The sequence below is a fragment of the Acartia tonsa genome, chromosome 3 (genome assembly GCF_053477335.1).
Source record: "Acartia tonsa isolate MP-2025a chromosome 3, ASM5347733v1, whole genome shotgun sequence".
Lineage (NCBI taxonomy): Eukaryota > Metazoa > Arthropoda > Copepoda > Calanoida > Acartiidae > Acartia > Acartia tonsa.
In genome coordinates, this window is record NC_137262.1 from 49853560 (window position 1) to 49874008 (window position 20449).

A 20449-nucleotide genomic window follows, 5' to 3' on the forward strand; every position below is an offset into this window, starting at 1 on the left:
ATTACAAATAAGTTGATTTCAAATGAAATATGATTTAACCAAAACTTATTTTTGCTCTTTCTTTCTTTCTACAACTTTTGGGTAATAAGGCACATACAGTATTAACTTTTTTTCAAAAGAGAAGGTAATTGGATGTTGTTCCCAAAAGGTCAATTTTTTACAATCAGTTTAAAAACTGCATAAGTGTTAAACAGAGAAAGAGAGTAGAAACAACGAAAGAGAGAAAGAAAAAGAAATAAATATAATAAGACGAACAACAGAAAAGCAGTGTTAGTAAGCATATCAATTATGGAGTAGTATAATTTTTTTTTGGTGTAAGTTATAGGTCTCGGTAACAAATAAACAAATTTATAATTTCACTTCGAATAAGATTTATATCTATTTATCTTATTTTAAATCTAACATAAAAAAAACGGAAAAATTTGATTCTTGGAGTATCTTTGCAAAAGACAAAGTTTAAATTTAAATTGTCGTCAAATCGTATTTAAAATTTTTAAGAAAATTTAATTACATCTTTTTGACAGATTTAAATTTCAACTCGGTTCGCATTCTTTTAATTTGATAATGACTTGAAAGTAATTTTAGTAGCAAAGCTACTCTACATTCCTTAATGTTGCTTTGCTGGTATGCATAACTTTAGATGCCATTTTATAGTTTCATTTATTTATAAGACTAGAAATAATGTAAAAGAAATTAGATTTAATTTACCTTTCGGGAAGATTATCTTGAAAATCAAATTTATGATAGCATTTTTATTGTTTAAAGAGAAATAAAAAATAATATACAGAAAATGAAGGTAATCTTAAATCGTGAAATGTTCTTTGGTTTTTATTATCTTTGTTTAAGTGAAAAGTGATTCTGGTAGTTAGAAACTCTGTGATTCTTGTCTTTTTAAAAGCGAAGCTTTTCTATAATTATGGTCGGTCCGTCCGTCCGTCCGTCCGTCCGTAACGGATAGCTTTTTTCGTTAATTTAGGCATGTTAGAATTGTCCTATCGATTTCAAATTTTGCATGGTGATTCCTTTAGCAGTTAGGTACGATTTAGAAAGCGTAGCAACTCTATAATCATTACCAAAATGTACGTACGTCCATTTTAAACATGATGATTTTTTTACTTTTTTAACATCAAATTTTTATGTGATCTAATTATCCGATTGATCTGATTTTTGGTATATTGATTCCTGGGACAACAAAGTATAATGTAATAAACGAAGCAACCTTATAATCAAATCCTAAAAATGTAAGTATGTCCATAAACATTATCCTGTATCAAGCAGTTTTTTTTTAACAAATTTACTCACAATTTTGCTTTGACTCTTATACATTTATATTAGGATTATTCAGTTCTGAAACTATACAAGTGTTTACGTCCGTTTGTCCTACCGTTTCAGTGCTTCGCTTTTATAGATGTTGTCATCCTTGTTTTCTGGACAATTATTGCATTGCTGTAGGAATTTATTTTAGGGATCAGCCGATTATTGAACAGAGCCAAAAAAAATAAACTAAAAGTTTGCTATGATTTTTCTCAACACTTAATTCTCTTTCCCAGATTTAAAGTGTACACGTCGATATGGGAGAGGGACGATATTTTATAGTCGAGTGTAAATATTAAGCACCATAGAAAATTGTGGAGAAATAGGATCAGTGGTTTATGGGATCTTAATGGAAATAAAAATATATAGACATACATAAAAGTCAATATCAAACTAAAAATGTAAAATCTTATATTCGCTGTATCACTACAAGAAAAATTAGATTATGTAAAATTATCTAGATTCTAAAACAAAATAAAGGAATTGTTAAATGGATTACAAATCATATTCGAAATAAATGTTACAGTACATATCTAAAGAAACTATCCATTTATCTCTAAAACAAGACCTACTTATTATCCTATTATGCTTCAAGATACTTCTCAATTTGTTAGTAGTAGCTTAAATATTCTAATTTAACCTTTTTTACTGTACCAAAATACTTGACAATACATTTCATATAGGTGTCTTAATATTTGTTTTAATATGGAAAATGCTTAATGTCTTACAAAAATTAACTAAAAGTAAAAAAAACAAGGACAATATTCAAGTAGCGCAACAATAAAAGCTAAACAATCTTTTTATGAAAGAAAGTAAGGTATTTGTAAATGAGTAAATGCTTGAGATCAGAAAGTATATAAATTAATGAGTTTGATTTTTCTGTTTGATTGCTTATCTAATTCTATACAATTGCTGTTTCTGAATCTTTAAAAGGCTAATATTTAAAGTCAATATTCAAAATCACCTTTTTTTCTGTTTTTATGGTGGACACACATACAAACATGCTCTGATTATAGAGTAGCTGTACTTCTAATAAAATGCCTAAAGGGCGAAAAAGCATCAAATTTAAAATTGAGATGTCTACAATTGTACTCGATGAAATTTAAGTAACAAAGGACCTAAAACTTAAATATTTAACATGAACAGTAACACACACAAATAGCGAAGATTAAAAAAAACTTTATTAAACTGACCCAATTTTTTGCATCCTATCATAACTAGAGAAAATAAAATAAATAATTTATTGTTAACATTACAACATGCTATACATAAAATACAGAAAAAGTATTGTATTTTCATTCTAATGACTAAAACATAAGTGTCGACATAGTTGGTCATAAAGTGCTGTAATGTATCTTTTGTTTGTATATAGACAGACCAATCAACAAACAAACATAGCTTGCACAGAAGCTTCGCTACTTAAAAAGCATCTCAGTTTTCCGAATTAAACATAGAGCCATCAAATTCGATGCCGTTGGCAAAACGTATCGCCACGACTTATTTTAATGCAATTGAAACTTTTTTTGTATATAAAATAAGAACAAAAGCTTTTTAAATAAAACAAAAGATTTTGGCAGTGAATGAATTTGGTTTTAATTCAATATGATTATTTTAAACTCGATCAACTTTAATTCACTTTTATAAGGCATTTTTGAAATAATTCAATTATATTCCAAAAATGGTAAAAAGGTTTGTTGGTTTATTTTATAACTAACGGCTGCGCCAATAGCATTTAGGAGCATCCTATTCAAAGGGATATGCAAGGGCAGAAAATTCCCCAAAGCCCTAACCATATATAAATATAGATATAAAATAGCCTTTAATCATCCTGGGACCTTTCTGTCAAGCACTTAAATATGGATAGTGTTTTTCTCCTACGGGGCAACCTAATGTTCAATATAACCTAACCTAACCTGATCCAACAAAACGAAAAACTACTTCATATCTTATTTTAAATTTTTAAAAAAATATTAGGATGGATTCACTAGTGCTCAAAAAGGTACTTTGTGTGAAAACACCAAAAACACTCTCGTTACCCATGAAAAGTTTCACTGTAAATCGAGAGCCAAATTAGTCCAGTGGTTAGCTTCTATTTCTTTCAAGCAAAATTACTAATAGCTACTCTAACAGTTAGGGGCAAAGCCTATAGTTGATAAAATATTATGATGATGAGCCACTAAAAATTTATGAAAAAAATATCTGGTATCAATCAAATTTAAAAGTAATATATAAAAAAGAAATTCATTGCATCCCACACTTTTAACCCACGAAAGTGAAATTTAAAGAGTTCGGACGGAAGTGTTACAAAATAAATATAAATCAAGGATGACCACATCCATAAAATCTCTAAGATCAGAAGGAAGAACAAACGAACAATAACTCTTTTAGAGTGCAAAAACTTAATAAGCAGAACATTAATATAAAAGTCTAAACAAAATTGTACACGTAGGACCGACCATAATTATAGAAAATCAATAAAAACTCTTTTAAAAATATGAACTTACAAGAATACATATAACAGGGTTCAGCCAGCTCTAATTCCAATAAAATAACCAAAGTAATGAATTTAAAAAATATTTATAGAAGATGGGTTTTGTAGCACCTTTCCAAATAGAAATTTTACTTATTTCCAATGATATAATATGATGAATTCAAATTTTTAGAAAAATATGTTGGTGTGAAAATCCGCGAATCTTATGCAATTAATCTGCGAATTTGCAGAGGTATATATATTATATAATCCGAAGAAGAACTATCTTCCCTCCAATTTATCAGCCACTTTTGAGTATCTATTTTCTTTCTTTAAGAAAGCATTTTATTTACATATAAATTAAATAGATTTTGATCAACTTTACGAAATTTAATATTTTTTTTTATAAATTAAAAACATGGTTAACGAAACATGCTTCTTTTTGCATACTGGAATTGTTAATAATAAAGAAAAAAATATTATGGAAAATGGGCTGTTAAGTATAGTTGAGGAAAAATATATTTTCCATAGATTACATATACTCACATAATTTGCATTACATAGGAAAATTACATTCAATTTCAGAAGAAAAATTGCAACTGAAATCCTAAAGTTTTTAACTTTTGCATAATTACTTAAGTTTTATTTTTTTAAAACAAAAATCAATGTTTAAATTTGCATGTAAAAACATAATATTAGTTTTACTTACTATTTGACATTTAATAAAAAATGTGTATTATTCGAGCTTCTTTATGGTATTAAAGCAAGTATTTCGAAATAAATAACGCTATTTTCATCATGTTAATAGTCTGTGAGTTCTAACAAGAGTTTCTTTTTCACATTCGTTCTGCTTCTAAGAAGTTTTTATTTATATTTTTTGTTAAAATTTGTCTATAATGCTGCTACTACTATTTCCCTAATTATGTAATGGCAATATCAAAAATGCTTATCTTTATTGAATTCCAACTACTAGGAAGGGAGTGAAATCATGTATTAGAACTGTTCGTTAATATCACTTTTTGTACATAGTTTACTATATAATTTGGAACCTGGCTGTTAATTTGTACCACCTGCCAAGTTTTGTAAATCAACTAAATTTTTGATAATTTTTAAATTTTCATCAATGTGAATATTTTGAACAGGTCTAACCAAGTAAAATGTAGCATATGGTTGCGAAAATTTCAGAAATTCTTTCGCGGTAACAATCCCTCTAACCGAAATTGGACCACATCTTTTTTCATTCGTTAACTTTAAAATAAATTTTAAGGAGTCTCTTCTTCTATCCTGCCTAATGACAAATGACTTTTTTAAATGGATAAATTGTGTAGTTGAGCTTAAAATTATATTAGGTTTAAACAGGTTTAATTAAGTAAGTTACAATTAAGGGCTAGTTTCCTGAAAGGCAACTACTAACAGCGTGCGAAAGAAGGGTATATAGGATATGTCGCTACCCTACTTAATATCAAATATTAGTAAGAATATCCTTCCCCCATTTTTTCACACCTACAAAACGCCAGTAATGAATCTCGCACGCACGCCACTGTCTAAGGCCACCTTATTTCAATGCCTATTGATTTGAACTGAGAGGATAGGTGGGGGTATTCAATTTTCGTTTTCAGAGATTTTACAAATTATCTTTTTTGTTCTTATACAACAATTGCAATTTACCTTCCTTATAGCTTAATATTAGATTTTATATTTTCACTAAAAAACTGTATCAGTATAAACTAAAATAAACCTCCCAAAAGAAAAGCTTCCCTCAACATCTTTTAATATTTGTCATGAAGTTATTCTAGCAGCTGCGCTCCTTGTATCTAGGTTCTCTGTATTAACAGTGGGGGGGGGGGGGGGGGTTGAGGACAGAAAAAAATAAAAACCACCCCTAGACTTAAATTTAGATAAAAATGTCCTCAAACCATCCAAGGACCTATGTAAAGCCTCCTTGTAATTAAGAACTCAATTGGTTCACGGGTTAGTAAAGCTGTAGAGGGATTTGTTGGAATAGCTGCTAAATATTTAAGAAAGAAAGAGAGGGATATAAATATAACAAGTGTAGAAAATCTTGCTGGTAAAATTTATTTATTTTATGCCAACATTTCTTAACATATGTTGAATGATTGGGTTAACCCTCCATGCAACCCCCCCATGTACCCTTCTAAAGACCTCCATGCAACACACTTGAAGCCCCCCTATAACGGTAACACATAGAATTTAAATTATATAATTTCTCAAATTAAATTGTAAATAACATATTTGATAATTGTAATTGAGGGTTTATAAATTGGTTGGAGAAATTATAGTAATGTGTTGGTTTTCTTATAGTGCGTAACTACTCTATAAGTATCCAAACGGCCTGTTTCTCATTTAATTTTAATACAGAAGTTCAAAAGAAAATGTATGGACATTGAAAAATTTGAAAGGTTAGGTTAAACTTTTAAATACATTGCAAAGATTTTTTTCCATTAACCCTAACAGATCAGAGAGAGGTGTCCAAAGCTTAAGAAAAATAGCCTAAACCATGGTATGACAAGTAGTCGTTTTCCAAGAAAAGTAAAGCTAAATTAAATGATTTGTTAAAAGCTTCATACAGATGGTCAGATAGTATTCTTATTTGCATAATAAAAATTTATCAATTCTTAAGGGTAAATGTTCTCTCTTGTCCTTTCTTTGCAATATTGAAATTATAATTAACCTAACTGGCCTATTACACGAAAAAAAATCCTGAAAATTTGAAATACCTAGTTTTGACTTTCATTACTTTAGTTCAAAAATTGAGCCAGACATATTTTGTTTAACTTTTGTCATCTCGGACACTCCCTAGCTTCAAAACTTGTACTGCACACGAAATAGTTATTTTTTAATCTGGGACAGCTATTCTCATAATGAGGACGATTTGGTCAGATTATTCAAAGACTTAATGACATAGAAAACTATATTGATTCAGTATAAAAATGCATATTCCTATATTAATTTCTGAAATGTAACAATTATAGCAAATTATTGAAAATAATAAACAAAACAATAGATTTTGACTCAATAATAATCATTTGAGTTGCCAAATAATAAGTGGAAGTTTAATTAACTTCAACTTTCCTTTAAGCAAATTAAATTGTTTAAATCCTTTTTCTTTGATTTATAGAATATTTTTCCATGTTCTATGTTTTGATTTAACTTTTGACAATTTTAGAGTTCTGCCAATTAGCTTTGTCTCACTCCTTTATTATTAGCAAAGCTACTCTTTAAATTGGGTAAATTCTCTTTATACCAATATCATTTATTGACTAGTTGTATTTTCATTAATAATGAAATGTTTCGTAAAAGTCTTGTGCTTGGTCATAAAATATTTGTAAAATTTTCTTCTCTTTGTGAATTTTGAATTTATATTCCAACCAACATATTGTTAGCTTAATATTGTTGCGTTATTTATGGAAATTATTGTTCTAGTTCTTTAATTTCGGGTGTCATGCCTAGATTTCTATCAATTTTAATAATTTTAGTTAATTTGACTTTTGTTAAAGCTGAAACAAATTTAATTAATAGGATAATTTCTTTCTTAAATTTTTAAAGAAACACACCTGTGATTTTATCAAGAAGCAAAGTATTCGTCTAGTCTGTTAGTTTGTTTGTCTATTTGTAGGAAAACGAAATAATCATAGTTAATCTAAAAGCAAAGTAAAAGTACTTTTTATTATTATCAAATCTTTGCTTATTCCAAATTAATAAAAAGAATAAAGATTAATCCAGAAAATTCTACTTCTTTTCTCTTTGTTATGGTATGGAGACCAATAAAAATATCTGGCTACCAGGATTTTTGAAGTTCTATATAATAAGAATTTCATTTCTACTTTAAAAAATCTGACCTAGGATATAATTCTAGAAAGAAACTGCTAATAATTGCCACATGTAGACGGTTTTTTGTAAATAAAAGTATTTACTCAGATGCACTGTCCCTGTCCCTGAATTTACTGGCTCTACCTGGAATACTTTTGTACTGTGCAATAAATTTGTTGTTTATGAGAATGACATGATATAATCTGGACCTATCCTGATACAATTTCGCAGAAAAAGCTTAATGGCTGCCGTTAGAGGTTGTTATAGTAACTAAGGGTAACCAGAATTTTTTTTTCTTTCTTGATCATAATATTATTTGTATATTCTGACACAAAAAAGCTCAAGGCTGCCATCGAAGGGAGTCCTAATTATTTAATGGTTAAAATATTTTTTTCTATGCAAACTATTATGTCTTCAATTTTCTTCTCAAATACTAACAAACATCTTACCACTTTTGAAAAAAAAATTACCCCCCCCCCCCCCCCCTAACCGGCAGCACTATAAACTTGTAAAAGTTATTGGATTCCTATACTTTCTTAACTTGAAAACTTTGTAAAGTGTTGGTGCATGGTCGAACAGGGATAAAGGGATAGGACAATGGGTCATAAATGAATCAATCTTCTGAAAATTTCCTAAAAAGGTTACAGATTAGACTTGCTAATATTTTGTACTTTCATAGATAGAATTTTGCAAATTAAGTAATATGGAGGTTTATTTAATTGACCATTGTCTTATCCCTATATTCATCTAACAAAATATGGCCAGCCAGCCTCCGGTTTTTATTTGGACGATTTCCTGGACAAATGCAGATTATTTAGGACAGCTAAAACAATAAGTATATTTACTAAAATAGATTTACATATAGAGAGAAGTAGAGAAGTAGGTTAACCTATATGAAGATTCTTATTTTCGAATCTAATTTTTTTACAAAAAAAAACTAAGACTAATTTATAACCCTTTCTAAAGCCTACCCTATTAAATAAGGCCGTTTTATTAACCTTAAATAAGTTATAATTTTCTGAAATATTTTTACATTGTCAGAAATGATTTATAGCCTTTTTTATAATTTTGTTTTGATCATTACTTTCGCTTTTCTTTCCTATTGCGTATTTCTTTGAATTTTAAAACAGGGATGACAACATTCATAGAAAATGAGGTCAATTTAGCTTTAAAAAAGAAATTAAACTACAGTACATTGATCTTATGACTTACATATCATTGTAAGCGACTTTAGACTTTGAAAATCCGTAGACTGCTTAGAAATTGCATTACTAGAAAAGTTTTCTAATTTAGTATTTTGAAAAGCAGGCTTTTTTATAATTAGGGTCGGTCCGTCTGAAATGGTTAACTCTTTTCGTAAATTTAGACATGCTATTGATTTGAAACTTTAGATGGTGATTTTTATAACACCAATTTACGCAATTTAGCAACAAATTTAGGCATAATTTGATTAGATTTACAAATTAATGTTTTCTAAGTTATCACACTCCACAATAACTATTGTTCGTTTGTCCTTCCTTCTGATTTTAAAGCTTCGCTTTTATGGATGTTTTGTGAATTAAAGATAAAAAAATCACTATATTTTTTTCAGGATCCCAAATTTGCGGCTGCGATGCTTGATCCTGTTCTTTATCTGGTTCTCAGTAAACCTGTGCTACTACGGGATCACCTACTACATACCCAACCTGTACGGGGACAAGTACCTTAACATGATCATGGGCGGCGGTATCGAGCTGGCCGCCTACATCCTTGCCTTTGTCATTCTGCGATGGTTGGGCAGACAGGGGCCGCTGTGTGGGTATCTGCTTATTTCTGGCTTCATGTGTGTTTCTCTGGTTTTGGTGAAGACGTTTCTTGAGACTGATGTCATTAATGTGGAGAGTTTGGTTATAGGTAAGTAGTTTTACAGTATGACTTCGAAAACAGATTAATATCCACTGGATTAGAACTGGGTCTCAGTCACTCTGAAAAATCATGTATAGCATCGTAGTAAAGATAATTAAAAATCGTAAGATTATTACAAGTTTTGTTAGCCCGGGCCTAGAGTTTTAATCCTTTAATTTTTAGATCCGTGGAGAGCTGTCTATAATACGATGCGATAAATAACTATTCTTGTTGTTGTAACGCAGCTACTCTTTGGCTTATCTTGCCCATTTAAATAGCGCAGTATTGTTAGTTTCATTCTGTGGTATTAACCTTGTTTTATATTTAATCATACAAAATAAAAATTGAAAAATTATTTGAATTAATTTTCTATTGGTTAAAAAACTGTAAAAATCAAATTGAATATTTATCAAAGTTAAAATCTTGGCAATTGAAATGAATATTTGGTTTGTTTATTTCAGTGTTTTCCCTTTTTCTACAGCAAATCTACAATACAATTCTCTTATTTTTTTTTACAATAACCAATAACCTAAAAATGGGAACTAAAACTTTTTTTAAATTAAGCTTTAAGAGTCATTGTAACATTTACCACATCGTATTAATATAAACAGCTTTTGGCGGATATTTGATAGAAAAATCTTAAGATTAAAACCTTTTTCGTTAGCCCTGATTTTTATTTTCATATTTGTGGAAAATTGTATGTAATATAATGCTATGCATGATTTTTCAGTATGGCTGAGAACCAGTTCTAACCCAGCGAATATTATTCATAGAATAGCTGTGCAACTAAATGATCTAAAAATCTAAATCTAAAACAACTTCATGAAATGTACAACATATTTATGCCTACATTTTAATGGCTGTATTTTTGGTGTGCAATTACATCCGAGATTGTTTATGCGCAAAATAAACAATAATAAAAAAAGAGGCACTCATGAACTGTCAAAACAAGGATGGCAACATCTATAAAATCGAAGCTCTAAAATCAGAAGGAAAGGAAAACGAACAATAACACCTGAAGAGTGTCAGAACTTAACAAGCAGGATATTGTACATAGATTTGTTACAAAATTGCTTAAATACAGGATTCATTAAAAGCACATCTTTAGGGTTTGATTATAAAGGTGCCTCGCTTATAATATTGTAATTTGTTGTCCTAGGAAACATTACTTCAAAAATCAGATAAATAGTCTAATTATATCAGTCAAAGTTTGAAATCGACAATTTTATTCGAAACTAACGAATAGAGTTAATCCTAACGGATGGACGGACAAACGAACGTATGGACGGAAATAATAAGAATTAATGGTTCTATGTATTTTATACAAGTATATTATTATGGTTGCTTTTGATAATGCGGCTGTGATAAAATACCATATCTTTCCGACTTTAGTTATGCACAAAGAATACAAATTTGCGCATTCCTTTAAAAATTCATCCAATATTCAAGTTAATCTTAATAATTAGATCAATAGGCAAAATTTTGTGTGGCTTTGTTTGTTATATTGTTGAATTAAGTTATTTTTGATACTAGTAAGAATGATTATTTCTAGTATATAAGAATTCAAAAATAATTGCTTACTTTTCATTTTTTGTAAAGAGCAAATTAAATCAAAATTTACAACTAAAAAAGGTATTTCAAAGGTTTTGGCGGAATTTTAGAATCCACCTGCAAATATTAATCTTAAATTTCACGGACAGAATCGATTTTTAGTATTAGGCATGTGTATTTTTGTATGAGTGTGTGTTGAAAGAGCCTTCCCTGTTAAGCAATATGGTCACTTATAAGTATAAATGTCGACAAAATAATACAATAAAATCTTATATAAAAAAAAAAATAATATACTTTTGAAACTAAACTACATACCCAAGAATTAATTTTTAAAAAAACATAATATTTGATAATAAATACTATTTCATTAATTATCAAAAAAGTGTTCATATTTTTGATAAACGATTGACTACTATTATTGAGGCATTTTGACTGATATCTAATGTTTTCAATAGGCGGGTTAATAATCGACTTTATTATTTAAAAAAGCTTTTTTTAAATGCTAAAATTGAACTATTTAGAAACAAAAATCTTCCAAAGGATAGAAAAAAATCCACAAGAAGAAAATTTTGGGCTAATATTACTATAAATAGAAATACTTAATTGTATTGTTGATAAATTCAAAATAAATATTCAATTTATTATAACTGTTTCCTACATCTCAATAATATTACTATTAATCTTTTATATGAAAAGTCAACGAATAGTTGATGGCACAAAAAGTAATAATGATTTTTAAATTAAAAAGATCAAAACCTGTAAAATTTTTGGATGGTTATTGCTATATAGTCTACCTGAAATATTAGACTATTGTTATATCAATAATATATCAACAATTACCACTCTTATTTGATGTCATACAGTTAAAAATAAATATGAATAGCGGCTTCAAATTTATCGAAATCCTTAGAATTAAAAGCAATCCATTTTTTTATTTATATAAGATTTTACGTCCCTTTCCTTAAAAGTTAAATATATGCTGGTTTAGTTTTGAGTTAGAATAATATAAACATTATACATAGAATCTTCATGTATTATTTCATGTAAGAACTATAACAGTTGGGAGGTTGAACTTACTTCTTCTCTCTTGAAAAGTTCCTTATAATACCCTATAATATAAAGTACTAAAGGTTTTTTGTCTCAAGGTTAGGATTTCACGGATTTCAACTACTAAAGAACCGATTAGGTTCTCAATTTTTTTGAGCTTCACATAGGTCCCGGGATAGTTATATGCTATCTAATCTATAGATTTAAGCTACCTAATTGGCTCATTAATTTTAAATACAGGGGTAAAATCAAATGAATTATTATGAAATTTGACACCTGCAAAAAATAACCCTTACACTAAACATTTGTTTATTCATTATCATTATTGTTTTGTGCTTCTTGTGCTTATGCACATTTTCTCTTGATTATATAAACCTAGTATATTAAAAGCAAAGGGATGCTGTTTCATCCGCCTAACTATTATGATATATGTACTATAAAGTTATGATATAAGAATTATAACTGTTTTTTGTTGTTGAAAATAAATGCACTAGAAACAACACTTGAAAAGACACGAAATTTAAAATCCTATTACATCAAATTGTTACATATATAAGTACTTTATTTTTATAAACAAAGCTTGAACCAAAATCTGTCGGAAGATTTTTTATTAGAACTTTTTCAAGTCTTTAATGACTTTAATGAAATTATAACCTGTTTGGCAGCCTATTTCGAGATCTCATTGAAAACTCAGACTAAAAATTAACAATTAACCAGAGGCGTGCAAAAGAAGGGTGTATCCACTCACCTGGCAAAATTAAGTGGGCGCTTGTTTGACTTTTATAATGCCACTGCTGAATTAAACTATTTTATTTCTGTTTTTAGGATTGGCATTGATTGGGAAGGCCTCCATAGTGTCCTGTTTCTGTACAATCTTCATCTACAGCAGCGAGATCTTTCCAACCATCCTTAGAACTGTTGGAGTGGGGTGCTGCACCTTCTTTGGCAGGGTTGGTTCACTCCTTGCCCCCCAGGTAATATTCATGTATTACAACAGTGATTAAAACTGTTGGAGTGGGGTGCTGCACATTCTTTGGCAGGGTTGGTTCACTCCTTTCCCCCCAGGTAATATTTTATAAGTATATTCCAGCAATCCTTAATACTGTTGGAGTGGGGTGCTGCACCTTCTTTGGCAGGTTTGGTTCACTCCTTGCCCCCCAGGTAATATTCATGTATTACAACAGTGATTAGAACTGTTGGAGTGGGGTGCTGCACTTTGTTTGGCAGGGTTGGTTAACTCCTTGCCCCCCAGGTAATCCATATATAAAAGTAACAGAATGTCTGTTTCCGGCAAAGAATCTCGCCAATCGCTCGACTTATATGATTTTCCTTTACAGCGAAGCTTCCTATACGCCAGGATAAGGTAGGGTACCTCAACCCACCCAAGAGAAATAGGTCCTGAAAAATTACTTTCACCGAATAATTTCGTTAAAGCCTTTTTCTTTTGAAAACTGAAATTTTAAAGGAATCATAATGCGCTATGTAGGTTTGAACCAGCCGCGACTCAAGCCATGCTTATTCTTAAGCAGCTGCTTCTTCTTTTGACTGCAGCTGTAAGTCCAGCTTCAGGCTTTTAGTGCGGCAGTGGATGTAGGCTTGAGCTAAGCCACATATTTCTCCTTAGGTGTTACTGGCGGGACAATACCTGTACGCAGATTCACCAGCACTGGTTCCATTCCTTGTATTTGGTGGACTCTGTCTCATATCAGCCCTGTTGACTTGTATCCTCCCAGAAACTCTCGATGCCAACCTTCCAGACACTGTAGAGGATGCTTTGCTCCAGGTAAGATTTTATGTTGGGTTTCTATAGGATGTCAAATGGAATGGGCTTTTAAAAAGTCTTATTCGAAATCATGAAAGGTTAGAAGTTGCCTTTCAAGAAAATCCACAAATCACATAAATAGGGAAAGTGAACAAAAATCGCCTTGATTTTTCTTCTATAAATGAGAAAGAAGACAGAATTTACTTTTTAAAATGATTTACGGTGAAAGAAGTAGATACTTATAGAGATGCTATGCATCTAAAGAAGTATCTGCTGTTTTAAAGAAACTTTTATGTAGATTGAATAAAACACAAGATAGGAAGTTCCATACGGAAATATGTTGAAGCATAAGAATATTATCACTTCCACAATATGTGTCACATTTTCAAAAAAAATACAAACCACAATTATTACTACAGCACAAACTTCTTTTGCCTCTACTAAATTGTACATATAATTCAATGTAGTTGCTTTGGTTATCTGACACTTGTCGGGTATAATCAAGTATCTAAAGACAATGGCCGATAGATTGATGTACATCTCAATTGATGATAAACAAAATTACACCTTCTGTAGATTACAATTAGGGATTAAAACATTTGAACATTCAAGTTATTGAATCAAACAATCAATAGTCCCGAAATTTGTTAGGCAACAAATAAGTAAATGTTATCATAAAACTTTGGTGACTAGTGAGATAAACATCCCAAAGTCCACTCACTCCCTGGGGTATGATACTCTGCGGAAATGTCAGCACACCAAAGTATGTAAAAAGGAAATAACGGATTCATTTAATATTCTAGATGTGGTAACAATATAAGATGTTTAGGATATTATTAAATTCATTTTATTCAATTCACTCACAGATTTAATATCTTTATCGACCCAAAAATAACTGATTTATGTTTAAATTATGGAACCACATATTCGTGTGTTTTTTTCATGGTTTTTATCTGCTTTTAATCCTAACGTGTGGATTTTTTAGAAGTTTTTATTATTAACTTTCAGGCGGCTGCCGTGTAGAATTTTGTTCAATAAAAACTTCAGCTGCTAAGCCTTGATTTATAAGAATGAAATCAGCTAAATATATTAATTAATGGTTTTTATTGTGCTATAAATTTTAGACCATGCTGTTAAGGGTATAAATAACTCATTGTATATAGGTTAAGTTATATCTCTCAAATTTAAGAACAGACATTTTATTGTTTGCTTATTGTGATATCCTTCTGAACTTAGGAGGCTTTTGTGTCGTTATGGAGATCTTAGTAGACACATGGACTTGCTTGTATAAATTAAAAGTTTGGAATATGATATTGAAGAGCAATCGTTAAAAGTTATACAATTCATAATTATTATAAGATGTAATAAAATTTAATTAAGGCCTTATAAAGCAATAATAATAACAATTATTTCTTACTTATTTGTAAATTAAGTATTTTTTGATATATAAATCTCTATGTTTTTAGTATAATGGGTTTTTCATAATTTGAAAAAATTCTTTCATTTTATTTAAAAGAGAGTTTTAATTCATGTCGTTTAAAGAATACATTTTTACATACATCTACTTTAAAGCAAAGGTTAAAGCCTTAATTTATCTAAATATAAAACGGAAAAGATAAGAGAGGGCGAATAAAAGAAAGAAAGAGAGAAAGATAAAAGAGAAGAGATAAAATTGAGTAAGTATTATCTTAGTTGTTAAATTTGTATACAAATTTCAAATTTTGCCTGATTATTTTCTTAGTATAATCAAATAATTTTGTTGATTAAGCTAAATATGATGCTTTTGTGTACATAGGCTGTAAGGGAGATTTAAATAAATCTTTACTCTTTACTCTACAAATAGATATGGACAGTGAAATACGACAGATAATAATATGGGAGAAGATTATTTTAACACCCATTACCTTATCAAAACATCCATGGTATGGAGGCCTATAAAATGTTGGCTTCATTTACTAATCGCCCGTTATAATGTGCAAAAGACTTTGTAGGATACTAGGATGTAGCAATATTTATATTGGCCTAAAAATTTAACATTGAATTTTCCATTTAAGGATTTGAATGTATGTCCAAGTGTCCATTACAATCTCTGAGATGTCCAAAATACTAGGTCTACATTTCATGCAAAATGCCGAAAAAATGATTTAATTATCAGTTCATCGCTGAATCTAAAAAAATGAATTGATCGAGCAACGTAATATAGAGGGATACGCTGCAGTTTAAGGAGATATAACGTTCTTTTAATATAGCTAATATTTTTTCAGAAAAAAAATCATTATAATTTAGTATGAATTTTCATTTTTGACTGGTGAAAAAGTTAAAGCTAAAATGTTTTCTTAATGTACTATGCGTTATTAGGTTTAAAAAAATATCTACATATACCTACTTTTATTAATTGATATTCATTAATATTTGCTTTTTTATAAAAGTAAATTTATGCTATATATTTTGTAAGACAATATAATAAACGTCTTTAAAGCATTACAAATTCATTCTCCAATGTTCAAATAATAATGTCTGCTTTATCTGCCTCCAAAAATGCAGGTAAGTGAGACAATTGTCCTTTGATATTTGCAGGGAGTGAGGGATATGCTAGTTTCAATTATTTACAAACCCTAATTCCGCCTAACCCTTTCATATGAAGTAAATGTGACCTATACCATACAAAACGAACGGTTATATCAGGGCTAAGGTACGAAAGGTGTTTTAATATGGTTTCCTTCTATACATATATTTGATACCAGAGGAAGATTTTCAAAAGATAATTTGGTTGAATATTTTTTTTCTTCCATTGTCACATAACAGTTATTCGCTGGGTTTATCCGTTTATCTCGTTTCTAATATTGATATGCGTTTAAAATATTTTTAAAAATCTTTAAAAATATTTTATAATTAATAAAGCTTCACTTTTAGTAAATAAAAAAAATATTAAAAAGATTTTGTGTATCTTTATTGAACTCCAATATGTTCTATTAATTTGTGATTTAATATTTAGAAATGAAGTTATGAACTATTTGTAAATACATGAATACTATATAGGGATTAGAACAAAAAAAAACATTTTATTTACCTAAAAAAGAATAATTATTGGTCTTTATTTTTTGCTTGCAGCTTAATGTAAAATAGAAAGCATTTAAATTTCTTAATGAATTTTTCATAGACAACTTTCCGTAGATATGCAAATAAAACTGTTATTCATTTTTTTATTTTTATTTTAATATTCGCGGTAAACTGTCTGTAACAAAATTCTATATGCGATTTTTCAGCATGGCTGAGAACCGGTTCTTACCCACCGGATATCAATCGGTTTGGAAGCCATACAGTATAATCTATTTCTTGATGCAACATCCCCCATCCCTTCACTTTGCTCTGATTTAAATATCTGTGAGATGTTTATCAACTATATTCACTTGATTGGAAGGAATTTATATACAAAATCAGTTCAAATCTGATAAATTTTATACAATTAATGATCTATCTAAGTATTATAGTTATTTCTTATTCAAATCATAAATTTTAAAAAGAATTTTTAAAAAAAAGAGATAGATAGATAAAAAGAAAGAGGGAGATAAGAATTCCTTAGTGAGAATAGATACATGTTAATAAACAGCTTAAGAATCAACTCATTAGAACCTAATTAACCTTAAAATTTAACCCAAATGCTCATTTACACTACAACAGGGCTGACTAGATAGGTAGATAGAGAAAGAAAGAATTAGAAAGTTAGACAAATAGAAAAGCAAGAAAGAAATAGATTAATAGATAAAGAGATGGCAAAAATTTATCATAAATATCTATTTATCCTTATACTAAAGTAACAGGATGTTTGCCTGTCTGTGTGTCTGTCTGTGTGTACCGAAGGATCTCGCTAACCGCTGAACCGATCGGGTTCTCCTTAACAGGGTAGCTTCTCAAAAGTCCCGGGAAGGTTTATAACTATTTTGGGGGAGGGTACCACCAACCTCGCAAGAGAAATGACAAAAAAATCAAAAAAATTTTAAATTTAGGGGAGACTTCAACGTCAAATAAGGTGGTATCGTACATAAAAAATTAACTTTAACAAACAACAACATTTAAAGTGCCACTAGAGGCCTCTAGGGGCGTAGCCGCTAGTAACAAATAAGGTGGTTATAACTCTTTCCATTTTGTGATAAATTCTAAAAAATTCTCAATGTTACAAACCGGTTATAGCCCTAGAGTTTCCTCCTTCAATTATGCTTCAGTGTAGATCAATGGAACTATTAAGTATTTTTACTTGCAATTTTGTTTACAAAATATTTTGAACTTCTGCTTATCTTTCTATCTATTAATGTAGCTCTGATTATATATCTATAAATGTCTTCTAATTTTATATCTATTTTTATACTTTCTACTAACGTATCTATCTATCAACGTTGCCTTATTTTTTCTATCTATCAATCAATCAATCTATCTTAGAATGTTGTTTTGCAATGGCATTGTAAAACATTGAGCAGAAAAATTGGCATATATGCATATTTTCAAACTACACTATAAGAAAATATTTTATATAAATTTAACTTTTATTACGTTTTTTCAGTAGCTCAGCTACTCTACAACTTTTGTATGTCTTTACATCGATAAAAATATAACCTATTTTACAATATCTACTCGTTCATCAGTTTCCATGCAGCTTATTCAAAACGATTGTATTCAAATTTAAATAATTAAAATAAAATATTTATATTCGTTGGCTATTTTACCTGAAGAGTAACTCTTGCCAACATTTTGTTATTCATTTATAGTAATGTATCTGAAAAAAAATGTATTAAATGGAATGTTTTTTTTATAGTGTACTCATATTTGCCAAGTAAAAACAAGAAAAAGATTTGCTCTCATTTATGGAGGTATACCCATATGTAAGTGAAGGTCTACATTGGATTTAAAAATACTGGACCAAGTATTTTTAAAAGCACAACTACTTTATAACTAATGTATGTCTGCATGACTGTCATTAATGCCTACAAAAAATGACGTCATACAATACAAATGACCAATGCTAGGCCGATACACAGACTAAATTACCAATGACAGGTCAGTATACATTTTAATTGGAAGGCCAATATGACGTCATTTTGTATAAAAAGCTTAAGAAAATTAACTGTATCTTCCTTGATTATTAATTGATTTTAAAACATGAAAAGTACCAATTGCTAAGGCTAAAATGACCATTAACGTTAATACTGTTGTTATACTTATACTTAACTTATGTTGTTATCCTTGTTTTATTAGAGTGATATTAATATTCTTAAGACCATGGTTAAAAATATATAATTTCCATTGTAATTGCAAAAATATCAATAATGGATTATTAAAGGTCATGTATCATGTCAAAATTCGGACAACTAGCACCAAAATAGTCAGGGACAGTGCTGTGGAACTGGAAAAATATTTTAACTCTAGTTGCTTTTCAAGACATGCTTATTAACTCTTTTACTATGGGTTTACTTTTTAACAATGAGTGGACATTGTTGTATTATTAAGCTGAAAGAAATGATAATCATATGAGGACATTTTTTGGGTATAGTCCCTTTCGTAACATCGCACCTTATGAGGCGATTCTTCGTATTTTTCACAGTAGCTTTTCTCCTATTTCTAGCCCCTGTGGGGGGCTCTAACCCTGCGGGGCCAGTAACCTAACCCTGTGGGGCAATCATCTAACCCAATATAACCTAAAATAACCTATAAAAAGCCATTTTAAAAATACGACTAATTGCCCCATATGGGGCGATGTTACGAAAGGGACTATTCCCAATTTTTTTTCTTCAGTTGATACAACCCTATACTAGAAGCAAATAGAGTTTTGGTCTTACAATATATGCATTACGCTTGCATTCATGGACACAGACTAGTTCTTAGAAAATAGGAGACTCTATCCATTACAAAAATACTTATTGTTGTTAGGGTAAGGGATTCGAGCCTTAGTTCAAAACCAAATTTCAACATAAACGCAGTTTGGTATACAACAGCCATATTTAACTTTTTATTCCTGGAAATGATTTGTGCAATTGAAGGGTTGGTTCTATGCAATTAATCACACTTTAATCTATCAACGAAAAACTCATCTACTAAAAACTTTTTTTCTTCTCTATATTACCTTTAATCTAGTACAGTTAAATTTTGAAGATGAAGAAAGTATTTTAAAAAAATCAGCATCTGACGTCATAAAAATGGGATTATCTATATCTTTTTAGGTGTTTTCTTTCCCACTTCTCATCCCTCATTTTTATGACGACAGAATTTTTTTAGAGACTTTCTTTGTCATCTTAAATTTTAGATTCTGTATCACTGTCTTTATTGCATCTAGGGTTGCTATTTATTTTCTTATGATTTTCTTTATTCATAGATGAAATATTGATTCGATAAGCTTTTACCTTTCATTCTTCGAGAAAAACAAAGGAATTATAACTAGAAATACAGCTAGGGTATATTGAAAAAATCCCTGAAAAAATCATATTACTTCTTAATGTTCTTCTAAGCATTGTTGTTAATATTATGCAAATTCCAGCTTATAGCGATATTATGTCAGCCAAGACCATCAATAATATCGAAAATAAGAATACAATGTATAG

The 20449-nt window shown here is 29.6% G+C and overlaps 2 protein-coding genes across 2 annotated transcripts in view; one reads left to right on the forward strand and one right to left on the reverse strand.

Moving 5' to 3' along the window:
* The window catches only part of LOC145314502 (alpha-crystallin B chain-like), a 390513-nt gene that overhangs the window by 161818 nt on the left and 208246 nt on the right, over positions 1-20449 (reverse strand). The window lies entirely within an intron of this gene.
* Positions 1-20449, forward strand: part of LOC145314932 (solute carrier family 22 member 7-like) — a 111600-nt gene that overhangs the window by 66087 nt on the left and 25064 nt on the right. Inside the window, exons 12-14 of the mRNA XM_080155008.1 lie at positions 9207-9508; positions 12923-13071; positions 13722-13880. Coding sequence (XP_080011134.1) covers positions 9207-9508; positions 12923-13071; positions 13722-13880 — 610 coding nt within the window. The remainder of the gene's footprint in view (positions 1-9206; positions 9509-12922; positions 13072-13721; positions 13881-20449) is intronic.